At 42.5% G+C, this 23,273-nt stretch overlaps 1 protein-coding gene and 1 long non-coding RNA gene across 7 annotated transcripts in view; one reads left to right on the top strand and one right to left on the bottom strand.

The window, feature by feature from the left end:
* Window positions 1-23,273, bottom strand: part of LOC110950501 (uncharacterized) — a 267,362-nt gene that overhangs the window by 71,221 nt on the left and 172,868 nt on the right. For 4 of the 5 annotated variants that reach the window (XR_007937418.1, XR_007937419.1, XR_007937415.1 and 1 more), the window contains exon 1: window positions 6,305-6,424. The exons of the other annotated variant lie outside the window; for it this stretch is intronic. This is a non-coding gene — a long non-coding RNA (uncharacterized LOC110950501). Of the gene's footprint in view, window positions 1-6,304; window positions 6,425-23,273 lie in introns of those variants that run through there. 5 annotated transcript variants of the gene reach the window in all.
* olfm1b (olfactomedin 1b) lies at window positions 1,515-22,649 on the top strand. 2 transcript variants are annotated; one of them, XM_022192498.2, is made up of 6 exons: window positions 1,515-2,081; window positions 8,509-8,658; window positions 9,391-9,546; window positions 12,098-12,317; window positions 17,698-17,804; window positions 20,484-22,649. In XM_022192498.2, the coding sequence occupies exons 1-6, from the start codon at window positions 2,016-2,018 to the stop codon at window positions 21,156-21,158; spliced, it is 1,374 nt and encodes a 457-aa protein (XP_022048190.1). In that variant the 5' UTR covers window positions 1,515-2,015; the 3' UTR covers window positions 21,159-22,649. The 2 variants fall into 2 exon arrangements, with proteins under 2 accessions (XP_022048190.1, XP_022048189.1); XM_022192497.2 differs by lacking the exon at window positions 1,515-2,081 and adding an exon at window positions 6,629-7,180.

Raw genomic sequence — 23,273 nt, 5'->3', positions numbered from 1 at the left:
CGGACACATGAGAGTCCACATCGGAGAAGGCAGACGTGAACTTGCCCTGATGCCATTACTGAGGTGATTTGCGCATCTTAATGCAACCAAATGAGAATTCATTTTAGCTGCAGGCCACTGAGCTATTAGTGTATGATGTGGTTCAGATAAGTCACAGGCGGGCAGAAACAGAGCAGCTTCCGAACCACATGACCACCCAATTAAGAGCCTATTGTTGACATTCACAAAGGGATAAGTGCTGTACTGCCCACACAGAAGCGTGGTGCTTAAGTATCAAAGTAGTACTGCATACTGATAATCTGACACACACACACATCGACACACCAGATCTACCACTAAGAGTGCTGAAAATTGCCATTAAATTGTTCCCTCTAACCTGCAACTGAAAACTCAGGCCCTGCACACCCCCACAAGTGGCTTCATGTACTCTGGCTGAAGAAACTTCTTGAAGGTGAATCACAATGGGAATTATTTGAGGTTAACAGACACTGTAGAAGGTGATTAAAATGGAATTTGCCCTTCCAAGTGCCGCAGGGCAAATAGGAGGTTCATGGAGATGTAAGTCAAACACAGTCTGATAGGGAAGGGGACTTGAAGTCCTGACCTCACGGTGAAGGAAAATGTAGCTATGAAGCAAATTTCCTACTTTACCTCATCTTGAATTTCGTCATAGATTAGCTAATGTGTGGATTACAGGCCGTGTCGTTGCACAAGAAACCAGAACTCACTGAATAAGTTAAAATCATGACAGAAACTGCTTCTCGTGATCACTGCAGAGCTAACACGAACAATACCAAAAATGAATTTCATCATGTCTACAATCATTTCTTCCTATGTATTAAGAGTTCACTGCACTAAAAGATTGAAAGAGGGTCAAGACGAGATGTTTCCACTTCGATGTTGCATAAGTAATGACAATACAGAATTTCAAAATCATGGATGCAAATTAACTGCAAAATTCAGTGTTTTAATTGTAACTTTTTGAAAAAAGGGGAAAAGGGTGATTTTATAAGGTTAACATTAATATGTCAATGTAGCAAAACAAAATTTGCAACTTAACTTAACTAAGCAAATCTAAATTGTTGTCTTTCTAATGAAAGGGAGAAAAAAACACTTAAAGCATCAGAGAATCTTCATCACTCTCCAAGAAATGTAAGTAATACATTTTATTAATGAAGTTTAACATAAATCAGTGAATTCAAGCTTCCATCTTGTGACTAAGTCGTGTGAAGAAGTCAACAGAGACTTTAATGACAATAAAAACAAACAACCGATGCAGAAATCTGAGTTCAAACTGGACACAACAGTGAGCTGATGCAGCATGTTTGTATTAACTAAACCCATCAAAACACTGTTCGCAACTTCAAAGGTTCACTGATATCATTCAGCTCTTATTTTAATCTTGCACTCATGGATTGGACTGAGCAGCGGTGCTGGGTGTCTTGCGTTCCGTCTCAGAGTGCAGGTCATTTGGCTGGGAGCCCTCTTGCTTTGGCGCCGTCTGCTGCCTCTGCTGCCAGTTTGAATCTCCCTCTCTGCGCGATGCAACATCCGCTTTCAGCACCATGAACAGCGCCGTCACTCTCCCCTTTTTTCACCGAGAGCTTACACGGCAGCTTGAGGCGGGGAGGTAAACTTTTGGCAATATCAGAGTGAACGTTTATCTCCGTTGTACGCGAGCGTGTTTGCGCGTCTTTTTCCAGCCCCGATGTTCACCAAGTGCGCTCCGTCGCAGCGATAAATAAGTATCGGCCACGACCGGAGGGGAGGAGAGGCACCGAAGATAGGCTCTCCGATATGAACTGAATATGAACAGAGACGATTCCGCCGAACAGATTTTACCGCTTTCTGCTGCCGGGCTGCTGAGGGATTAAACAAATACTAATAATTAGAATAAGAAAATAATTTGCGGCGCGCTAGAATAAAGCAGAAAAGAGAGAGGACTGCTGTGCGGGGGGACGCAAAGGGACTGGATCTGCATGTGAGACCGCTGGTCCACACACCGGAGGCAAGAGATGCAGCCAGCGAGCAAGCTCCTGACTCTGATTCTCCTCATCTTCATGGGCACAGAACTCACCCAAGTAGGTCTTTTTTTTTTTTCCTTTAACGCCATTTTCCCACCTCTTGTATTTGAAATAAAAAAAGAAGAAGAAGCAGAGAAAACGCGGTTAATTGGCTCATTGGAGATCCGCGCAGAGATGGAGAGATTACCCGGGTTACCTCTCATAAAGAGCCTCTCTGAATTAGCCCTTAAACAGATTAAGGGGCCAGATTACATGATGTGGAAATTGGTGTTTTTTTTCCCTCTTTTTTTTTTTTTTTTTTTGACAAATAGAGCCTTTTTGTTCGGTATCTACCAAAGCAAACCGGGCCAGATATTGAGAGAGAGAGAGAGAGGAGGTGGGGAAAAGATTGCATGATCGGTCAATTTCCTCATTAGCAAATGGTCATCAGCTGCAGCGATATTCTAGAGCAATGTGTTCTCCTTTAAAAGGAAAAAAAAGACTGAATGGTGGGCTGTTGCTCTTTAGTGTGCTCCACAATCAAATGCAGTGTCTCACAGAAGGCGCTCTGAGCATGCTCAGTGACCACAGTGTGACTGGCTGTGATGAAGGGAAGAGGACATTTAGTCCAGCAATGTAAACAAAATTGCCACCAATAAAATAGGTGCCATCCTCCAGTAGTTACTCCATGCAACACATACAGCAGCCACTGTTGCATTAAAGTGCTGCCTTTGTAAATGAACATCAACATTAGGCAGTTGGAGGCACAGTGAGGGAGGTGGTGTTTATTTACTGCCAGGCCCCTGCCACCACTGGACTGAGGAATTTGATGATTTAATCGCCCTTGCTTGAGTCACAAAGTCATATTTCATGGGCTATACTGTTACCCGAATCCAATTGTGGTTGGTAATTGGAGGCGGAAGGAGAAAAAATAATCAAATGTGGCTCTGAGGTAGTATCAATAAATTAATATCTGCTCCCGTGGATCTATGATATACTCCAAGTGACAAACTCAATACAAATGTGTTGGACGTAGGCTGCTGCAAACCCTGCTGGCCCTGATAAATAATGTGTTAGAACAATATTGGCGTAATACTGCCTTGACAGAAATATGCCAGCGATTGATTCCCGCAAATTTATGAGAAATGTCGGTGTGCTGTGAGAGCAACAGCTTGGTTTTGACATTCACATGGAGTTTGATTTAACAAAGTTGCACCCCCTCACGCAGTTTATTTAAGAGACGGGGGAAAAAATCTTTTTATACTGAGGCAGCAAGTTGTAATGTGCAGCCTATAATCAGAAGTGGACCCAGTGCAGCTGCAGAGTGCACAAAAATGCTGACACGATTGAACAATGGGGCTATTTGCACAGATTGATGGAAGCCATCAGTCAGACGGGGGAAGTGGGAGAAGAAAGCTGGTTTCACTTAGGGTTTCATGACAGCCGCTGTGGAGTCGTGCACGGCGCGGGTCAGGGCCCGCGTTACAGTGACAGTCTGATGACCTGAGAGTGCGTGTCGTCTGCTTGAAGGTAAGTCGATATTAGTCCACAAGCCTTGCCCATCTGCTCCCTTCCAGGCGAACAGAAGAGACAAGATACACTGACAGGCTCTATTTGTTCGGCCTCTGCTACACACAAACCCACAGCACCCTGGAAAGAAAGGCCTCTCCACATCTCATCTCGGTTTGAAGACAGATATAAAAAAAAAAAAGTGAGAGGTGTATCTAGACACTAGAGAGCCTTTTTATTGCCAGATTACTCATCAGAAAAAAAAAGCCACCCATGCAGTATGGCCTCGACTGCTGATGCCGAGCAGTAACGCTCTCTTAATGACCACATTAACCACCTTGCTCGAGAAGTCTCGCACAGTTTCAGACGGACTGCTGCAGCTGCGGCTCTGTTCTTAACATCTGGCCTAAAGAGCAGGGAGACGCCTGATTAGTGGTACCCTCTCCTCTTTAATTCTGCCCACATTCATTCACTTCTTTCCCCTCCGCTGAAAGATTTGCCTGGGATTCACACGGAGAAGAATAGTAAGCAGCCAGAATGGCATCTGTTCCTCACCTAGCGGCTCCCCCATGGCTGCAGGCCCACATCCTAAAGCCTCCCTGACACCTGACTAAACAGATGGTGCTGCCACAGCCGCCCATTTGCCACCGCGCAGCCTACATCCCATAACTCACCCTATAAACAATCAACCTGGAGAAAGTTGCTGTCGGACAACCAGCGCATGCTAAGCTTTTAGGTTGCATGCATGATTAGCAATTAATTATGAATGTGTGGGTGTTTTACATAAAGGATAGCATCAATCTTCGAATTCACATAAAAAGCAACCTAATCTATTTAGTCAACGTGTCCACTTCTGTGCTGCTCAAGTTTCGAAACTTAAAAAGCTTCCAGCAAAGGGGAGCGTTTCGAAGCGGTTGAGGGCTTTTTAACGTGTGAAACCAAAAAACAAGCGGGTTTTTATGTGAGAAACTGAGACGGAGTGGAGCTGAATTGCAATATGCGTGGTGTGATTGGCAGCTGGGGTTGAAGCTATTTATTATTCAGTATGGCTGGCTGAGCGACGAAGCAAAGGAGGGGTGGAGAGAGAGAGAGAGAGGGAGGGAGGGAGGGAGGGAGAGTGAGAGAACGCGAGCAGAAGAAGAGTAGGTGGAGGTATGGTGCATTTTGTAGTGCACTTGCAGACTGGAAATGTGATTTTTCGCTGCTTTATGAACACTTATTACATTGGATACTGAATGTGACAGGGCGGTTATCCTTCTGTAGACATACAATACAAAAATGTGTTCACTATAGCACAATACTCCAGTCAAAAAGTATGGCTTTTATGAAGTGGGAACACTCAATTTCTTTTTGCTGTTTGTTGGTCATTTCAGAAGCTCCTGTTTGTTGATTCTGTTATGATACGGGCTTGTGTTGAATGATACATCCACACCCTTCACCTACACCTTAAGTCGTGATTGTTCTCTGACACTGTTGGGTAAAAATAACACTAAAGACAAACCTACATTCTTTAAAACTTCCTGTAAAAATGAAGCAACACCTCTATGACACAGTCTTATTATATCAGAGTTGTGCGAGTGCTCCAATTCTGTCTCCACATTTGATTTCTTGCAGACAATTATGAAGCTCCACTTGATCCTTGTGCAAAAAGAGCTGTATGCATTTCTAATGAAAGTGTTTAATTTATAAATCTCTTCATCAATCACTCTCGATATAAAAAGTCTGACTGTCTGACACATGATTGACTGAATCAGACATCTTTTATCTTTGCACCTGTGGTTTCCACTATGATTAAATGAGCACGGTATATTAAAAGCACCATTTTTTTTAACTGTTTGGCTCACCTGTCTTGCTACAAAACGGAATCCGCAAATATGAATATTAGAAGCTGACCATATGCATTTGAAAGCTATGCCATCAGAGACCCCTGCTGTGCTTTGCTGAACTGCACCATGTTGCACAGACTAGACTGGAGAGGACATGAGTGCACAGCGGCGAGCTGACCCCTGTCAATACTTCACTGTAATCTGTGAAGCCATCATCACTGAGCTCTCACCTCAGAGACCACGAGGAAGCGATGAGAGAGGCCACAGAGGGAGTGAGAAAGAGAGGGCAGGACAAATACAAATCAGCGGGGAGCACAAACTTTCCCTCCATCTTTCAGTTTACTAGAAAAGTGCATTATGGAGCAGACAGAAATAGCTGTGAACTCGGAGCCCCTCCTGCTATTCTGGGGACTTCATGTATCTTGCAGTGCTACAATTTAGCCCACAGGCCGGAGCATATCCCAAAAGGCCTGTTGATGGAGACTTTTAAATGGTAGATAAAGTAATTGTTTGCCATTTCTTTGTACTCTCAAAATAAACAACCTTACAGTGTAGGATGTAATTCTAATTGAAAATATGCAGTGAACTCCACATGCAAATGCACCAACACTGTTTTCAGTTCAGTTAATTCCATGCGTGAAAGTGAAAAACAGACTCCAACTCTCGGATGATTTTTTTTTTAATATCTATTTTTCATGTTGTGGGCTTGTACTTGCATTTTTAAACCCCTCCTCTTTTGATTTCAGCAACGCCAAAATCGGCTGCACGATGGCGCCAGAGTCTCACGAATTAAAAGCTCTGCGCTTTGATCGAGCTGAAGGCATTCAGCGTCCCATCAATAAAACATACTCTGAGCCCTACCAGCTCACTGCCATTGCAATGCGACATCCCGCACGAGTGTCCTGTGAGTATTTCTGACGTGCAGGACCGTGCAGTGATTGTTTGAGTGAAAATGACAAGCGTTACCATGCGTGATCCGAGCAGGTTTCGCTCCTGTGCCAGAGAACCTCCTCTCCATTTGGGCCAGTGGAGAAAGAAATGTCATTGTCTCTTCTAAATAATCCCTCAGCATCACTGCTGGCCGACCTCAGTTGCACTGCTCACTGTCATTCCCTCAGGGGGTCAGTCTGTGTCGGGCAACTATGGGCGACTTAGACGCAATCCAAGATATTACCATGAGCGGACCCCAACCTGGCTGACATCATTGCGTCTGGGGATATAGATAGATCCGTAGTACCTCCTCCTTCCTCCTCACATCCATTTGGAGCCGCCTGTGTGTGTAGTCAGTGGCACTTAATCACAGAGCGCACCAAGGCAGGAGGCGGAACGTCGGGCGTGAACGAAATAGTAACGGTGAACTGGAGAGGCAGCAGTGTGCGGGACAACGCAGATAGAGGAGCTATCCAGAGGACGTTTCCAACAGCCGCTCTCGATTTTTAACCCCATTTTCTGAAGACCTTCCACTGGATCAAGTGTTGCAGTTCGCATCTCCGACCTTCCCCGTTTCGGTCTCCACCACCGCGTCCGCCTGCCGCCACTGCTTCCTTGGAGATGTCCAAAAAAAGACCAGCCAAGCCGGAGTCCCGGGTGAAACATCAGGCTTCTCTGGGCATCATGACTCGCCTTCCTTGTTTCTCTCCGGAGTCTGTAGAATGAAGACGGCTTAAATAAAAGTCCAAGCAGAGCGCAAAGATGTCGGTGCCTTTGCTGAAGATCGGCGTCGTGCTCAGCACCATGGCGATGATTACCAACTGGATGTCGCAGACCCTCCCCTCTCTGGTGGGGCTCAATACTACCAAGCTCACGGCGGCACAGGGAGGGTATCCAGACCGGAGCACAGGAGTAAGTTTCACATATCCCCTGCGCCTGGCTGGCTTTTTTTTTCTGAATGAAAGTGCTGCTGGCAAATTGCAGTCCAAATATAGGCAGCATATGTTTGCGCTCGGGTACGTCTTGTTCATAATTTAGAGTTAGAATCTCTCATGCGCTTGCCAGGCGCATGCTAAAGTAAAAGACTTGGAGAGGCATCATAGATTCTTCTTCTTGCGTTTGATGTTGCTCCAGATGCCACTGCGCTGCTGCACTGAGTGGAAAGTTGTCAGTTGGTTATTTTATTTCCCTCTCTGATGCCGATTTAAATAAGAGATCCGGGATGGAAAATTAGGAAATTGACAGGAGAAAAAAAATGTGATAGCTGTCTTCTGTCTTTCCTCTGAAACAGCAGGGAGTCCTCATTCTTCAGTTCACGGGGAGTGTGTGTGTGTGTGTGTGAATGGAGAGGCGCTCAAAGCCAAGGCACTGTTGGAGAGTCAAAATGAAGCTTTTCTCCGTCAGAATCCTGGCAGATTGGGGGCTCCTTCTGTGCCAGAGATAATACTGTAAGCGCTTGGTCAAATGGAAGGGAGCACTGAAATAGGAACAATGGAGGTTGGATGCAACTGCATTAATAGAAGCAGTGGAGAGGAGCAACATCTTCCTCAATTTTTATGACATGCTTTTGAGGGGATTTATGCTTTTTTTTTTCAAATGCAAGACTCCTGGAATTTTATTTGACCATTTCTGACCAGTGTAATCTCGCAAACTGAGTAGGAGGCTACAGAGGTTTTCTTTGTCTTGTCAGCACATCTTTTGCTAGAATCTGCAGCTGGCTGACTGTCAGTGTAATTTGCTGCTGCTTTTGGATTTTGTGAAGTCACTCCCTGTCACTAATTGAAACAATCAGTGCATCTGTCCAGTGATTTTTATCGCTGATGCACTGATAAAAAAAAAATCGTCCTCAAAGTCACCCCCATCAGTCTTGTCCATCAGCAGGTTGGTACCCGGTGTTGCCTTCCATGACGTCACACACATTATACTCCTGAGCATCCACACACACCCAACCCACTGAATAATGGGAGTAGCTTCAGCTGTTGCGATTGGCTGCGTATTCCCCCTTTGTGTGGCTTGAAAACATACAGTGTGATAGTGCAGGATGGGTGGAGCCTGACGGTTTGTGGTGTCCAGATGGAGCTCAAGCACAAGCGCACCACACTCAAAGGGCAAATCGCAGCTAAGTGCCCTCCTTTGTCATTTCACTGACAAACACGAGGATGTGTCGCCCTTCGCCCTCCCGCCGTCGCTGCCCTCCTCTTCCACTTTTGTCACTGTTTATCCACTCCTTTGTTGCTCAGGTGTTGCCAGCAAACCCAGAGGAGTCGTGGCAGGTGTACAGTTCGGCCCAGGATAGCGAGGGACGGTGTGTCTGCACTGTGGTGGCGCCCCAGCAGTCCATGTGCTCACGGGATGCCCGCACCAAACAACTGAGGCAGCTGCTGGAGAAGGTAATTATCGTTTAACTCCTCTGCAACACACTGGCAATCAAAGTGGTACAGAGTAACCACTGGTAATCTTTTTTTTTAAAAAAATTTAAACTCTTTTACAAACAAAGAGCATATGAATAAAGCCTTAACCGTGTTTGTGGTCTTCCAATCACCTCTCTGCCCATTGGACAAGAATGGAAATCAAGCTCTAATGAGCTCCCTGGAAACCCAAGGCATCATGGGAGGCAGCTGTACACTGACTCTCTGAGAGTTTCTGTTGTACTGCATACATCCAAAGCAACATATCTAATGATGCAATCTCGCTCAATACCCATAGACTGGGAGCTAAGACTGCCACTCTCACACAGATTGAACGATTAAGCACATTTATGAAAAAAATGGAGATAATACAAAGCAATGCTAATTAGGCTATTCACATAACCAGCCAGATCATAGAGACATCAACAGATCTCGCCTGAATAAATAGATGATGAGTCACGTTTCTGGAGTTTCTGGACGGAAACGGTTTTGGAGAAAACAAATGCGTGAACAGTATGCATTCTACACTTGCACCATGTGTCTGAGGCCCCTGACTAGTTGGCCTGACGTAAGAGCTTGTGAATCACTGCAAGAAGAATGCCAAGCCAAAAAAAAGAAGACATATTGAAAGTCTGCTGCATTTTCACTACGTCTCATGCTCCGATTACACCACGACAAATACAGACAGGCTAATGTGTTCTTATGGCATCCCAGGTCCAGAACATGACCCAGTCCATCCAGGTGCTGGACCAGCGCACCCAGAGGGACCTGCAGTACGTAGAGAAGATGGAGGTTCAGCTTCGCGGTCTGGAGACCAAGTTCAGGCAGGTGGAGGAGAACCACAAGCAGAACATCGCCAAGCAATACAAGGTACGCAGCCACTTCTTGAGACATTGACCCAACCTGCCATCCCTCCATAGCTGCTCCGTAGCTCATTGTAAACAGCCATCTTGTGTTTGTGTGTTTCCATTGTGGAGAGGGTTCAGAGCTGTACAACCCACCATACTGCATACCAAGAAATCCATAATGCATGCATAATTAAAGAGGTAAAATAAATGGATACATAAATTCAGCAATAATTCATGTCCCTATTTCACACCAACTCACATAATAGAAAACATGTAGAATATTGATAGAATCCTAAATCAAATGGAAGATAATTTAATGAGACATCATATTTGTATTACAAATTAAACATCACAGTGAATTGTTGCATGAACTCAGAGAGTTACCTTTTAAAGTGAGATCTCTGTACATTGGACACACTTTCTTCAGAGTCACTTGTAGTTATTAAAGCCACCAGTGAGTTTTCCTCAGAGGTCTAATGTCCAGTTAAACATTTGAATGTGTACTCTATCAAATAGGGCAGGGTGTTGTATGATTTACTCTCCTATAAAATGCCTCAATGTATCAATTAATTGAATATAACATGTTAGTTAATTGTGAAAAGTACCAAGATGATGTCATCAGATCACTTACTTTGACTAACAAATAGACCAAATTAAAAGTTATGAATTTTACTCTTTTGGAATAAACAAAAAAATGCCAGATTTAAAAACCTGAAAACAAAGAAATTGGTATTTTTTTATTTGAAAAATTGCTCTAAATTACAGCATGACTGATTGCTGGCCTCGCTGTTTGTGAGATCTGATATTTGGCATTTATCTGATCATTGTTATGTTTTGTTGTTGATAAGTCTCTAAAATTGTGTGTTTTGAAATTAAAACATTTTGAAAGTAATCAGAAAATTTGCTGCTCTGGTTTTGATACAGCTGCCTCTTTTCACTAATGTCCCAATATCTGATTGGTTACATGTCACAAGCAACAGCCAATCAACACTGTTAATGTAATAATAAATACAGCAAAGTTCCTTTTAATAAACATATATAAAACATAAAAGAACAAAGGCATTGCAACAAGATTATGTTGTGAAATTTGTATTATTCTCAATTCTGACACCAAGATTTCCATTTTTCCTGCCAACATATACAGATTACAATTATCAGTTACTGGTCTCCTTGGTTACTGAAACTTGGTATTGGTCCTATTGCATACCCTCATTGTTCGACCCCTACTTTAAATACAGTGATTCACCAGGTTCACATTCAAAGAGTTCACATTTATTTTTCTGTTCAGGAAAGAATTAATCATTTCATCTCTATCTCTCATTTACCAAACGTTCACCAATAAAAATGGGCATAGCTCTCATCGAATAATTTAAATCAGGTACTATTACACCCAAGAGAAGTGAAAAAACCCTACAAATTTAAAGCCACTTAGTTCAGACAGTACCGAAAATGTATTGCAGTTTAATGCCAAGCTCTGTCTGCAGTTAATCACACAAATAAAAGTATACCTGTCCTCTTACATCAAAAGTAGCTTCCGTGTTCATACCATCTAACCTGCACTGATGCATCTGTGTGATCCCGCCACTGATGCATGCTCCAGGGTCCTCATGCTGCCACGTTCAGTGCATGCCTGCAATCTTCCGTAACTGTGTCTAAGTGCATATACTAAGTGTGTGTGCGTGCGTTTGTTTGTGTGTCTGTTAGATAGGTTAGCAAGCTCTAGCCCCTGTCAACGGTTTGTCATTTTCTTGCTTGCAGGGCTAACTTTAAGACATGTAAAGAGAGCCACAGGGAAGAAGAGGCAGGTCAATTCCAGATTCCCCTGAACTGGGCCACAGTACTGAGAGCATTTGGGCGTCAAACAGTTAATTTACCTTTAGCACCATTAAGACTAAGAAACCCCACCCTTCTCCCAAACCAACCCACCACTGATCTCTTCCTGCATGTTACTGCTGTCAAAGTTTTCCATCTAAAAGCTTTTTTCAAACGTAAATACATTATTATTATTATTATTATTATTATTACTACTATTATTATTATTATTATTATTATTATTAATTGCTGTTATTCATTTTATTTTCCTTTGGCTTTTGTCTATGCATATTTGGTTACTCAACAAATCTAAACTATAGCCGTAAAATTCGAGACACTTTGTTGTGTGTGACATGTAAAAGCATGTAACCCTTAATACGATGTTGCATTTTAAACGATGATGACCAATAAAGAGCTTTCCCAATTGTTGTCGGTGTACCGAGGGCTTGCTTTTTAACGGCTGGTCACTGCCGGGACGGAGCCACCTGCTCTGATCGTCCAGCGGGTGGAGAATATTTCTCTGGGTTTGTCTGCTCAGACACAACACCTGCACCCACAAAACACAGCAGCTCACACACAAAAAGACGCTGAACACGGACACGAGCAGGGGGGTCGCCATGTCAGTGAAGAGGCAGGGTAGAGTTAGAGTAGCCAGGTTCAGACAGGTGTTTTTTTTTTTTTTTCTTTTCTTTTCTTTTCTGGACAGCGGGTCTCCTTTTGTCGCGCATGACACTCAACCGAGCTTATTCTAATCCTTTCAGGCCATAAAAGCGAAAATGGAGGAGCTTAGACCGTTGATACCAGTGTTGGAGGAGTACAAAGCCGATGCCAAATTGGTATTGCAATTTAAGGAGGAGGTCCAGAATCTGACGTCAGTTCTAAGCGAACTTCAGGAGGAGATGGGGGCCTATGACTACGAGGAGCTCCACAACAGAGTGTCAAATCTTGAGGAGAGACTCCGAGCATGCATGCAAAAATTAGGTAGGCACAGAAAGTTGTTGGCACACACTTTTGCTTCAAACATGTGCATGCACGAAATAGTCCCACTGACTCCAGCTGTGTTGTGAATGGCCAGAAAGAGACGCTCAGGCATATTCACATGACAGGAACATCATAGGAGGCTGTGATGCTTTACCACTCATATGCATATTTCACAATATTAAAACACACTCTTACATTCTGTGCTTCTGTGTAGTGCGTGCTGGTCTTCTAATGGACTGTATTGTTGGTTTTCTCATATTTTATCAAAGTAAGCCAATAATGAAGTCCATTAGAGGACTGTGTATGCAGTCTGGAGTAACTTAATGTACTAGGGGTGTCGTGATGAGGTGATATTGCCAAACACAAAATACTGCTAAAATATTAAAAATACTCATGAAAATATGGCATATATCTTGTTGGTACACAAACATTGGGATAACATACCATCCAGTTATGGATACAGACTTCTGTCAACTCTCCAGACTTGTATTTTGAGCCATATATATATATATATATATATATACACAGTTTGGACACACCTTCTCATTCACTCATTCAATGCTTTTTCTTGATTTGTGTTATTTTCTACATTGTAGATTAGTACTGAAGATTCACATGTTTTGGTTTCCAACATAATTCCATATTTGTTCTTTTATAGTTTATGTCTTCTGTGTTAATCTACAATGTGTAACATAATTAAATGAAAACCATCGAATGAGAAGGTGTGTCCAAACTTTTGACCGGTACAGTATTTGTATATAAAATATTTTAGCTTTTTTTTTTTGCCAAAGAGATGAAACACTCAATTGACAAAGAGGAATTTGACTTTTTTTCATTTATTTACTGCAAATATGCAATAATATCATTATCATATATTCTTTTAGGCACATTATGTGAAAATCTGGTATCTTTGAAGTCCTATTTTGTACATTCTGTCACTCAGACACAAGACACTAATCCTAAAAGCATTGCTTGAATGACAGAAAAGCAATGAAAATAATAGTTATTATATATTAAGCTGATCAATTCATGTACAAAAAACAGACATTTTCTGGGTTTTAGTTCCTCAGCTTGTCCTGCTTTTGACTTGAATCCGACACACCTAGGCAAATGTTGCTTGAATTTGGAATTCTGAATGAATCTGCTGACTTAATGCGATTAAACAGAATACTAAATTACACAATTAGACATGAGACACACAGGCAAACATGCACATGGACGGAATACGGAAGGAATGAGCCACAGGGCTGATGAGTCCTCAGCTTGCAGCTTCTCTCATCGCAGTCTTATCTTAGCTTTTAGCCCCTGCCTCAGTCTCTTCACACCTCTGTTGCAGCCCACAGTGCTAATAGATGCACACCCACACTACAGTGACTAAGATATTTTACAAGAGCAGAGACACTTACACGCGGCACATCACGGGTATATTGTGTTCCTGTTTCAAATTATTCACTGTGTACGATGACAGGAAGAGATTGGGAAAAGCTTCTGGTTACAATTTATTCTTTTGTTTTTGGAAAGAAAGTCGACATGCTGTGATTGTAGTGGCATGAAATATATAGACTACAAACACAGATGCCTAATCACAGCTCACCAGTTGCTTCTAAAGTGCCTTTTTTTCTTTATCTCTGCAAACACAGCGATTTTTTTTTTCTACTGGCCAGCTGCTGCCACTACCTGCTGGCCAGGTGCAGGAGTCCATTCTGTGTTTTTACTCCCAGTTCAGTGAGCACGCCACTCCTCACATCTGTGGTCATCCTGCCAAAGATAGGAGAGCAGAGGCCTGCGGGAGTTACTTAGTCTGTGTGTGCAAGATCAGATGAGATAAAGGCGAGGTCACCCAGAGAGAGACTGGCTCAGGCAGAACAGAGGGTGGCTACTCCTTTCATCTTCACACGGCTGCAGAGGCACTCATGCACAGCGCACACAAACACACTCCAGTACACTCCCGTTAGTGAGATTACACTCGCGAAGGTCACCGTCCGCATTTGCATCCGAGGAACAACAGGAGGAGAAACGGGAGAGGGCAGGAGAAATGTGAGCGCTTGTGTAATAGAGAGAGAGACACTGGAGAAAGTGACAGAACGTGGCATTGGGAAGGAGAAAGAGTGATAAAGTGAAGGCGAGCAGGAAAAGTGAAAGAGAGTAACTAGAGTCCCCACAGAGCTGTCCTTCAAGCTGTTTTGTGCCGGAGAGACTAACAGCCCAATGGCTGCTGGGACACAATGGCCATCGATCAAGAGGACATGCCAGCTTGCTGGGCAATAATCAAATAAATAAATCACCCTGTGTTGTGCCCCGGCAATGTGGAGCCACGGAGAGCTTCAGGCAAATGCAGCCCCTTCACACTGAAATACTGATGAATGGGGGAGGAAGGTCACTCTGGCACATAAGCCACTCTGCTACCGTTGTTTTTTCTCCTCTATTTTATCTGCTGAGAGCAAAATGAATCTCTCTCTCTCTCTCTCTCTCTCTCTCTCTCTCTCTCTCTCTTTACAAACCAGACATGTTCTGGCAAGTAATTTCCCTGTCAGTTAAAAGGAGATTAAGATTTGGAATAGTCAAACTAGTCCGAAAACAGTCACACTATAATCAATAAAGTTAAACATTGTCTGCATTTAGGAGCCATTTGAAACGGTTAGCAGCATCACTCAATACCCACATCATATTTCAAATTGTGCTGAATGAGATTATGCCAGTTGAGTGGTTAAATGACTGTTTGTTCTCACACAGCCTACACAGAAGCTTATTACATTGTCTAGATCAAAGTACTGCCAAACTGAGCTGGTTTTACAAGTTGCAACAGTTAACTGTTGTTGTTAATAAATAATTAGTTTAAGTGACTATTAATTTCTATGCTGATTCCCAATCCCACTTGGCCTCACTTTCTCCTATGTCCTTGGTAAAGAATAATAGGATTAATACAGCTTGGAATCTTTGTAAGTTTAACTCCTAAATGCAATAATTACATAGTACTCATTAGGCTGAATGCTAATATCTGGAAACATTGAGACATCTCAGCCACAACAAGAAGTACAAAGCAATGATACTGTCTTTAAGAACCTGATTTCAAGTCTTAAATATTTCTCTACAGCATTAAACATTGGTGACTAATTAAGGCAATGATGTGTGAACCCCAAGTAGTTTCTGGGCGTTTTTTGCTCCTGTCACATTTTCATTCACGGTGAGCATATTTTTCACTACAATATGAAGTCCTGCACCTCTGTAGAAAGACCACAACCATGGCTAGAAGTAGAAAGAACTCAGAGACATGTCTTTTATCCAGTTAAACAGTTTGTTCTTCAGTTTTTTCACTTCCAAAAAGAGAAAACGCAAGCTGAATATCTTTGATAACGCGATAAAACCTTAATCAACATGTGCAACATTTTTCAGTGTCCACAGGTGCTACCAACACTGGGAAACAATGGTGACTTCACATACTGTAGATATGTCATCGCACATATTAATTTGTTCCATCCTCGTCGCCTACCTGCCCTGCTCTGTGTCAGCACAGCCTGCAGTTCAACTCAGAATAGGCAGAAACTCAATTATCAGATACATTTTTGTCACATGACTGATACATGATTTTATGTTGTACACAGATTGTAGTTTAAGCAGATGATTTTGTTTTGGCATTTTATAAAATAGGAATAAATAGAATAAAAATGAGTTTTGATTAAATGTCACGATTTTAAACTTAAAATTTGATTCATTTTACAGCAAAGACAGGAAAATTCAAATATTTCTGTTTTTATAGTTTCAAGCTCAGATAAATGGTGTAATTCCTGATTTATTTATTTTTTTCAAATAGAATTATATTCCTTTCAAAACTGTCAGCAAGTGTTAACATCTAGAAGGCTAACTTAATCATGGCTAGATTAATGCTCAACAACTTTTACATGAATCTTACCAACTCCAAAAATTGAAATTAAAATCACAATTTTCTGACTGAGCTCAGCCAACTTCAAACCAATGAGAGGAACTCAGAGAAAAACAAAGATGCATACAAATTTCAAACGTAAAATAGCCAAAACTGTTCTAAATTTCAAAGTAGTGCCTTTATTCAGAAGCCTCTGGATGCAATTGCTCATTCTATCTCCAAATCCTTAGAATTCGGGCTGAGGGCTGGTGGTATTTTTGTTATATCTGCTCCAGTTCCCATTAGGTTTTCCATGTGCTTTGCCCTGTGCTTCACTGCAGACAAATTCAGGCCAAAAGGGGATTAGACCATGTGTGCATCTCCAGAATGCAGCTCCATCAGCGGGCTCCCCAGCAGCCTGCAATAGTAGTGTCATCTAAAGATAGAGGCATGATTAGAGAAAAGAATTAAATAAATCAATGGCCAATGTATTCATGTGGTCTCTAATCCCACTGAGGGTTATGTAAGGGACTCAACCCCCACTAGAAATAGTAGATGCTGCTCATCTGACCATGTGTTTGTCTCTCAGCCACCGTGGAGGTGCGAGGCCCACACGTTCTTCACAGGTGCGACATATGCTGCACATAGAGACGCACGAATGCATATGCAAAGCCACAAGTTTGATTATGTAAGAGAAAGGACTGTGGCAGAGAGAAAGAGCGAGAAGTAACAAAGGGTAAGCAGAGGAAACTAAAATTCAATCTCGAACATGTAACTACAGATTAAAATGACATTTCACAACAATAAAGAGCGCGAGAGGCAGTGGGGTTGTAGCGAAAGGGGTTAGTGGATAAGACGCTTCACAGAGAAAGATGCTAATGGATACATAAAATGAGCCATTGTCACAGTCCCGCTCTTTAAATTAGCTTATCAGGACGACTCATTACATTTATGTGGTAGAATTAACTCGTCAAGATCATCTAATTGACCTTTGTCTTTGGTGAAACGTCGTTTGAAAAACCAGCGGATGAGCCGCCAGTGTTGTCATTCTGCAAAATCATGTCGCTCATATCTGTGTGCACTCATTAGAAAGGGTGCATTTATCTGACCGGCTCCCAGTCACGAGGGACACACAGCCCAGTGTTAGTTTTGTCAAATTCGCATTAACACCTCAATCAACACTAATTAACACTACAGCAGCTTACAAGTAGCACACAGGAGCGGAATGCTCAGAGGCTCTCCCTGTCCTATTCTCTCGTCCTCTCACTCTTCTCACACGTCCACACAGAGAGAGTAAAACAGGCATTAGCATGTGTGAACTGAATAATAAGCACCTCCTGTATCACGCCAAGAGAAAGGCAGGAGACATAACAACAAGCTGGACATCAACTCCCTCGCCCTTCAGGCATTTGGATTAAAAGTAATGAAAATGAAGCTTTTGAAATGGATTCGGAATTAGTCTAAATACCCAGAGGGGTGCAGCTGTACATGTTCCATTCTCGATTTTTTTTTTCCTTGCAGCATGCGGCAAACTGACGGGCATCAGCGACCCCATCACCATCAAGACGTCTGGGTCCAGGTTCGGCTCCTGGATGACCGACCCTCTGGCACCTGAAGGAGACACTCGGGTATGCACCGCTGCACACAGTTGTCTGGATAAGATGTGATACTGTGTTCATTACTGAGTCTGGCTTTCTGGTGCCAACTAAACTGTTGTTCATTGCACAAAGAATTAATTATCGGATTTCTGTTCTTTACTTATTTGATCAGGCTGTCTTCATTTTGTTCTATCTTGGCAAAACAACAGCTTGTGAACAATTCAGAAGAAGTGGACGTAAAAAAAGGGTTGTGCGGCTCAACTCTTAAAGCTCCTCTAATCAGGATTTTTGTATTAACAGTAAATCTACTCGGGTTTGTGTGCTGTGAAAGTGGTCGCTGGTGGTAACAGTCTCAAAGAGAATGAATCTGCAGTTCCCCTCAGCTCAATGGAGCGCTTGGGTGTCTTTCAACACATTGTTTTACAGCCCACAGCTTTACTGTTTTGGGTTCAGTCACACTGCTCTCATAAGCATCGTTTTCAAAAGCGGCAGGCAAGTTTTTCAGCTAAAAGATCTAAAATTCAGTCACATTTCGCAACTAGCTGGTGAACATAGTGGAGATTTTACCAACTAAAGAGCCAGGGCCATGTTTGTCACATCAGTGTCATAAGGTTTTGTAATGTGTACACCAAATCAGCCACTATATTTGTATGAACACAGGGCCTCTGTGGTGTCTGGCACTGGGATGTTGGCACTGGATCCTTTGGGTCCTGCGGGCTGCAGGGTGGGGCCTCCATGGATCGGGCTTGTTTTGGCGCATCCTGTGGATGTTTGATCTGACCGGGATTTGGGGAGTTTGGAGGGCAGCCCTTTGTCATGCTCCTCGAGTTGTTTCTGGGTGGTTTTTGGTGTGTAGCATGGTGCTTTATCCTACTTAGGGATTCATCAGGGAGTGCTGATGCCAGTGGGGGGGTGTGCTCGGTCTGCAACAATGTTTACGTCGGTGTCAAAGTAACATCCACATGAATGCCAGGACCCAAGGTTTCCCTGCAGAGCAACACAGAGTAACCAGATGATCAATATTATTTACTTCACCTGTCAGTGGTGTTAGGATTCTGGCAGATTGGTGCATGTCTGTGTTATATAAGCAGCTTGTTGCATTGGGAATTTTACAAAACCAAAGCACCATCAGATAACAACAGCAGTGAATCGTCGTCAATCATCCTCCATGCTGTAATCTGCAGTAAGTAGTTGAGCAACAGAAAGTTAATGTGCACCAATTTTGATTGATAATTTCTAAAGCAAATATTCAGTGGTTCCAGCTTATTTACTGATTTTCTTGTGTGATAATAATCTGAATAATATCATTAGATTCTTAACTGTTTGTCAAATGAAAGCACTAATTTGAATATAGCATCTTGGTTTTTAATGGAAATAATAATTGCTTACAGCCCCACACTATTTGCCAAGCACACATTAGACAACAGAAAGAACCCTGCTGCACCCCTCCTCCCTCACCTCATTCAGATACCTGAAGATCTGCATTACAAATAGTTTGCAAGACTCCAAAGTCAGAGTTGACCTTGCTCATGGTGAAGGCCAACTCCTGCAGTGAAATGTAATGACGGGCCATGTTAATTGGTCACTGTTATTTCATCAGCTGATTGCATCTGATTTCCTTTGCATAGCGGGGCTGCTGTTGGCTCAGGCCTGCCTTCATTACTACAACACATTAAAATGAAATGCCAGGGATAAATCTATACGCTTTTAACGAGAAGATGCCCTGTAGACAAGGAAGGGAGGGAGGTGGGTATAAAGAAGGTTTATTTGTCTGCTAAGCGTGAACATGCTCTTCCTGCTCCGGCTTTATGAGGCACATTAATAAGAGACAGGACTCTCAATGTCACCGGGAGTAAAGGGGATAAAAACTTGTGAGGAATCAGCAGCATGCAGGACAGCAGCGGTGTAAATTTACAGTTACAGTTTGCCTTCTGAAGGCTAGCCATTTTGACAACACAGGTCGTATAATTTTATACATTCAAAACTTCTCATCAGCAGGGGTGAAGCTTACTGCTGGCTAAGATTATATTTAGCATCCTGTAAGGCAACTTTTTTTGTTGAAACTAATACGTTTTGAACAGAACACATGAAAGATGTACTGTGTTGTCAAAGGGCAGAAAAGGAAGAGTGAGTGTAATTGACAGGCCTGCTCCGCTTCTTTTTATCTCGCCTTTTCCTTATCTTAGTGTTTTTTGGCTCCATAGAGACCTGCTTCCTTGATGTGAATCATTTTTTAAGTCAATCACAGCAGCACATTAAACCAGGTAAGAGGAAGGGCTTCAGGTCTGTCAGTCCCACTGAGACTGAGGAAGTATTTGAGCCTCCAGTGGCTCCGGAATCAGAGCTCACTGCCCACCACCACAGGGGCCAGCAGGAAGCTGGGTTGAAGCAGCTGAGACAGGCCTTTTATGTGGAATGATGGGCATTATCCCTGCAGGGCCTGGCGCATGCCACCCTGCGGCTGTCATCCTGACTGTTTGTATTCAGAAGCTGCCGGATCTCAGCTTCGCCTCCTCCTCGAGGAAGTCTCAGAGCTAACTTAATTGGGATGCTTGCTTACAGTGTGATTTGATTTATTCCGTGTGTGATCTGCATGCAAGATTCAGATATTCGCAAAGGCGCACAGACGAATGATGATGATAGGGATTTCTAGCTCTGAAATGCTGTTTTATTCTGATTCTTCTCTCTCTGTCTTTTCATGCTGCTAAGGTCTGGTACATGGATGGTTACCACAACAACCGCTTCGTGAGGGAGTACAAGTCAATGCAGGACTTCATGACGTCAGACAACTTCACGTCCCACCGGCTTCCACACCCGTGGTCAGGAACAGGTCAGGTGGTGTACAACGGCTCCATCTACTTCAACAAGTTCCAGAGCCACGTCATCATCAAGTTCGACTTCCGTACCTCCTCCATTAGCAAGTCCCGGCAGCTCGACTACGCCGGCTTCAATAACGCGTATCACTACGCCTGGGGAGGCCACTCAGACATTGACCTGATGGTGGACGAGGGAGGCCTGTGGGCCGTCTACGCCACCAATCAGAATGCCGGCAATATTGTCATCAGCAAGCTGAACCCCAACACTCTGCAGATCATCAAGAGCTGGACCACCAACCACCCCAAAAGGAGTGCTGGCGAGTCTTTTATGATCTGTGGCACGCTCTATGTCACCAACGGATACTCAGGAGGCACCAAGGTCTACTATGCCTACTCTACCAACTCCTCTACTTACGAGTACATTGACATTGCCTTCCAGAACAAGTACTCGCATATCTCCATGCTGGACTACAACCCGCGTGACCGCGCCCTCTATGCTTGGAACAATGGCCACCAGGTTCTCTACAATGTCACACTGTTCCACGTCATCCGCTCAGAAGAACTGTAACTGCGGAAAAGGATTAAACAACATAAATACATATTGTCTGTGTAGAAATCTCACTATATACAAAAATATATCTGCGAAAGAAAAGACTCTATGGAAAGATCATTCTATTTATGATATCAAATAACTTCTGAGAGACTGCATCAACAATGAATGCAATGTGGATTGAATGTGCATATGAAAAAAAAAATCTAAAATTGAAGGGTTTCATTCCAAAAGATTATATATTTATTATAGCAAAGAGCTATATCCATTCATGCCACAAAATCAAAGATGATTGTTAGAAAAAGACAACTGTTTTGTAAATAAAGGTCGTAATTTAATAGCTCCTCATAGTAGACTTTATTTTATAGCTGCCATCATTTTGTTAGAGGTATTTTACTTTGGAATGAAACTCTTTAATTGTTTGCCGTCTAGAAAATGATTGTAAAAGTAGAATATATATCAGATTTAAAAGAGTCAGAACAGATGCCAAAAAAGAAACATCACGCCTTTTTTATATAAGGAAATATCAACCTAAGCTCATTCCTGTGGCTCCAGTTCTTCTGCAGAAATCCTCCCCGCTGAACTTTTCTTTTGGTCGATGGGGGTCCTGAAACAAAGACTGTTGTTAATAAACTGTTGGATCCCCAATTTCCAAGGACTAAAAGTGGGAGGTCACTCTAGTCAGAAGACTTGATAGCCTAATGGATGCAGTCTGTCATATCATTTTTATCAAGTACAGTAGCAAATCAAAAGTCTGTAGACGAACTGAAAACAACAATAACGACATCCACTAAAAGACCTGAAGGCACTGACTGTTGACAGCGCTGTTGTTTGAAATAATTTTCCTGTGTTGGTGACTATGTGTGAAAAAGGCTTTCTTTGCATGAGTGTTTTCTATCACTCTGGTCTGCTCTTCTGAATGTCTTTTACTGTATGATATTATATAAAAAAAGAAAAAAGGAGGGAGGTAGGGTGGGAGGAGGAACAAGGTAGAATACCTTTGGGATTTGAGGATTTGTAGAGATATTTTTTTTTTCCCTGCTTCTTTCTATTTAGTTCTTGTTTTGTTTATTTCTATTTCTTTGCGATCACTTTATTTTTCAAATGTTCTTGTATCACTGTAACTGTTGGCACCGGTTTTGCCTCTCTCTGTATTTGTTTATTTGGACTGCGTAGGAGGAATCTATCTAGCTCACGTGTCTTTGAAGAAAAAAAAATAACAGAATGTATCAAGTATTGTACCCTGGGAACTTGGTCCTCCTATCTTCAATTCACATCATGCGCCTGTAGTAGGGAAAGGGTTTTTTTTTTTTTTTTTAGAGGATAATCCTGTCTCATGTCATGTATCCCCTCTCAACTCCTCCCCACTGCTAGTGAAGGATAATGCTGTTTAAATGTATACCCTTGCAGAGGACAAAAGCTTTTCACTCTTTTTGCGCTTTGCTGGACATGTGTTGTATCTGAGATGAGATAGTTAATGATTCGTGTCAATAAAACAGAGAAATCTGACGCTCGGGTTGTTGCCTTAAAAACTATAAGCTGCACTGTGACGGCACTCACGGTGCGTTAATATGGAGATCACGTTTACATCAAAACTGAACTCTTACATCCTGCCTTTTTGGTCATCCATCCAGGGACGGATCCAGATTAATTTTAGTGGGGGGACACAGGGGGGTACAACAGATATTTTGGGGGGGCCACCGAAAAGTTGTAAGAAAAAATGAAAGCTGCTACCGACCTCTCACTTTTCCAAAGTATTTTCATGGTATTTTGTTTTGGCTCTTTAACCCAATAGGAAAGCTGTATATGACCTTTTCATTTTGAAATGTTAACATTCAAATTATAATGGACTTGTTTCCTTGTTTATGTGAACTACAGCATCATTAGCTGCAGCCTCTGCCTGTTATGTAAAACTGGTAAGCTCAACAACAGTATCCTGAGGACAATTAAGTGACAAATGTTGTGCAAGAACAGCACTATATACAACCCTGTTAATTTCCACTTCTTAGAATGTTCACTGACAATTATCACACCTAAATTAAGATATAATATTCTGTACTTTTAGCAACTAGTTCTCAGCTGTAAACCATAAACGTCATAGGGTTTTGTATACTAATCAGTCTAAATCAAAAT

This window comes from Acanthochromis polyacanthus, chromosome 18, assembly GCF_021347895.1.
Source record: "Acanthochromis polyacanthus isolate Apoly-LR-REF ecotype Palm Island chromosome 18, KAUST_Apoly_ChrSc, whole genome shotgun sequence".
Lineage (NCBI taxonomy): Eukaryota > Metazoa > Chordata > Actinopteri > Pomacentridae > Acanthochromis > Acanthochromis polyacanthus.
The sequence above is the reverse complement of the archived record's forward strand: the minus strand, read 5'-3'. Positions and strand labels throughout refer to the sequence as shown.

Coding starts and splice junctions, on each gene's coding strand:
- olfm1b (XM_022192497.2), top strand. CDS start 7,031: ATGTCGGTGCCTTTGCTGAAGATCGGCGTCGTGCTCAGCACCATGGCG. Junction 7,181..8,508: donor ATCCAGACCGGAGCACAGGA/GTAAGTTTCACA, acceptor TTTGTTGCTCAG/GTGTTGCCAGCAAACCCAGA. Junction 12,318..17,697: donor AGCATGCATGCAAAAATTAG/GTAGGCACAGAA, acceptor TTTTCCTTGCAG/CATGCGGCAAACTGACGGGC.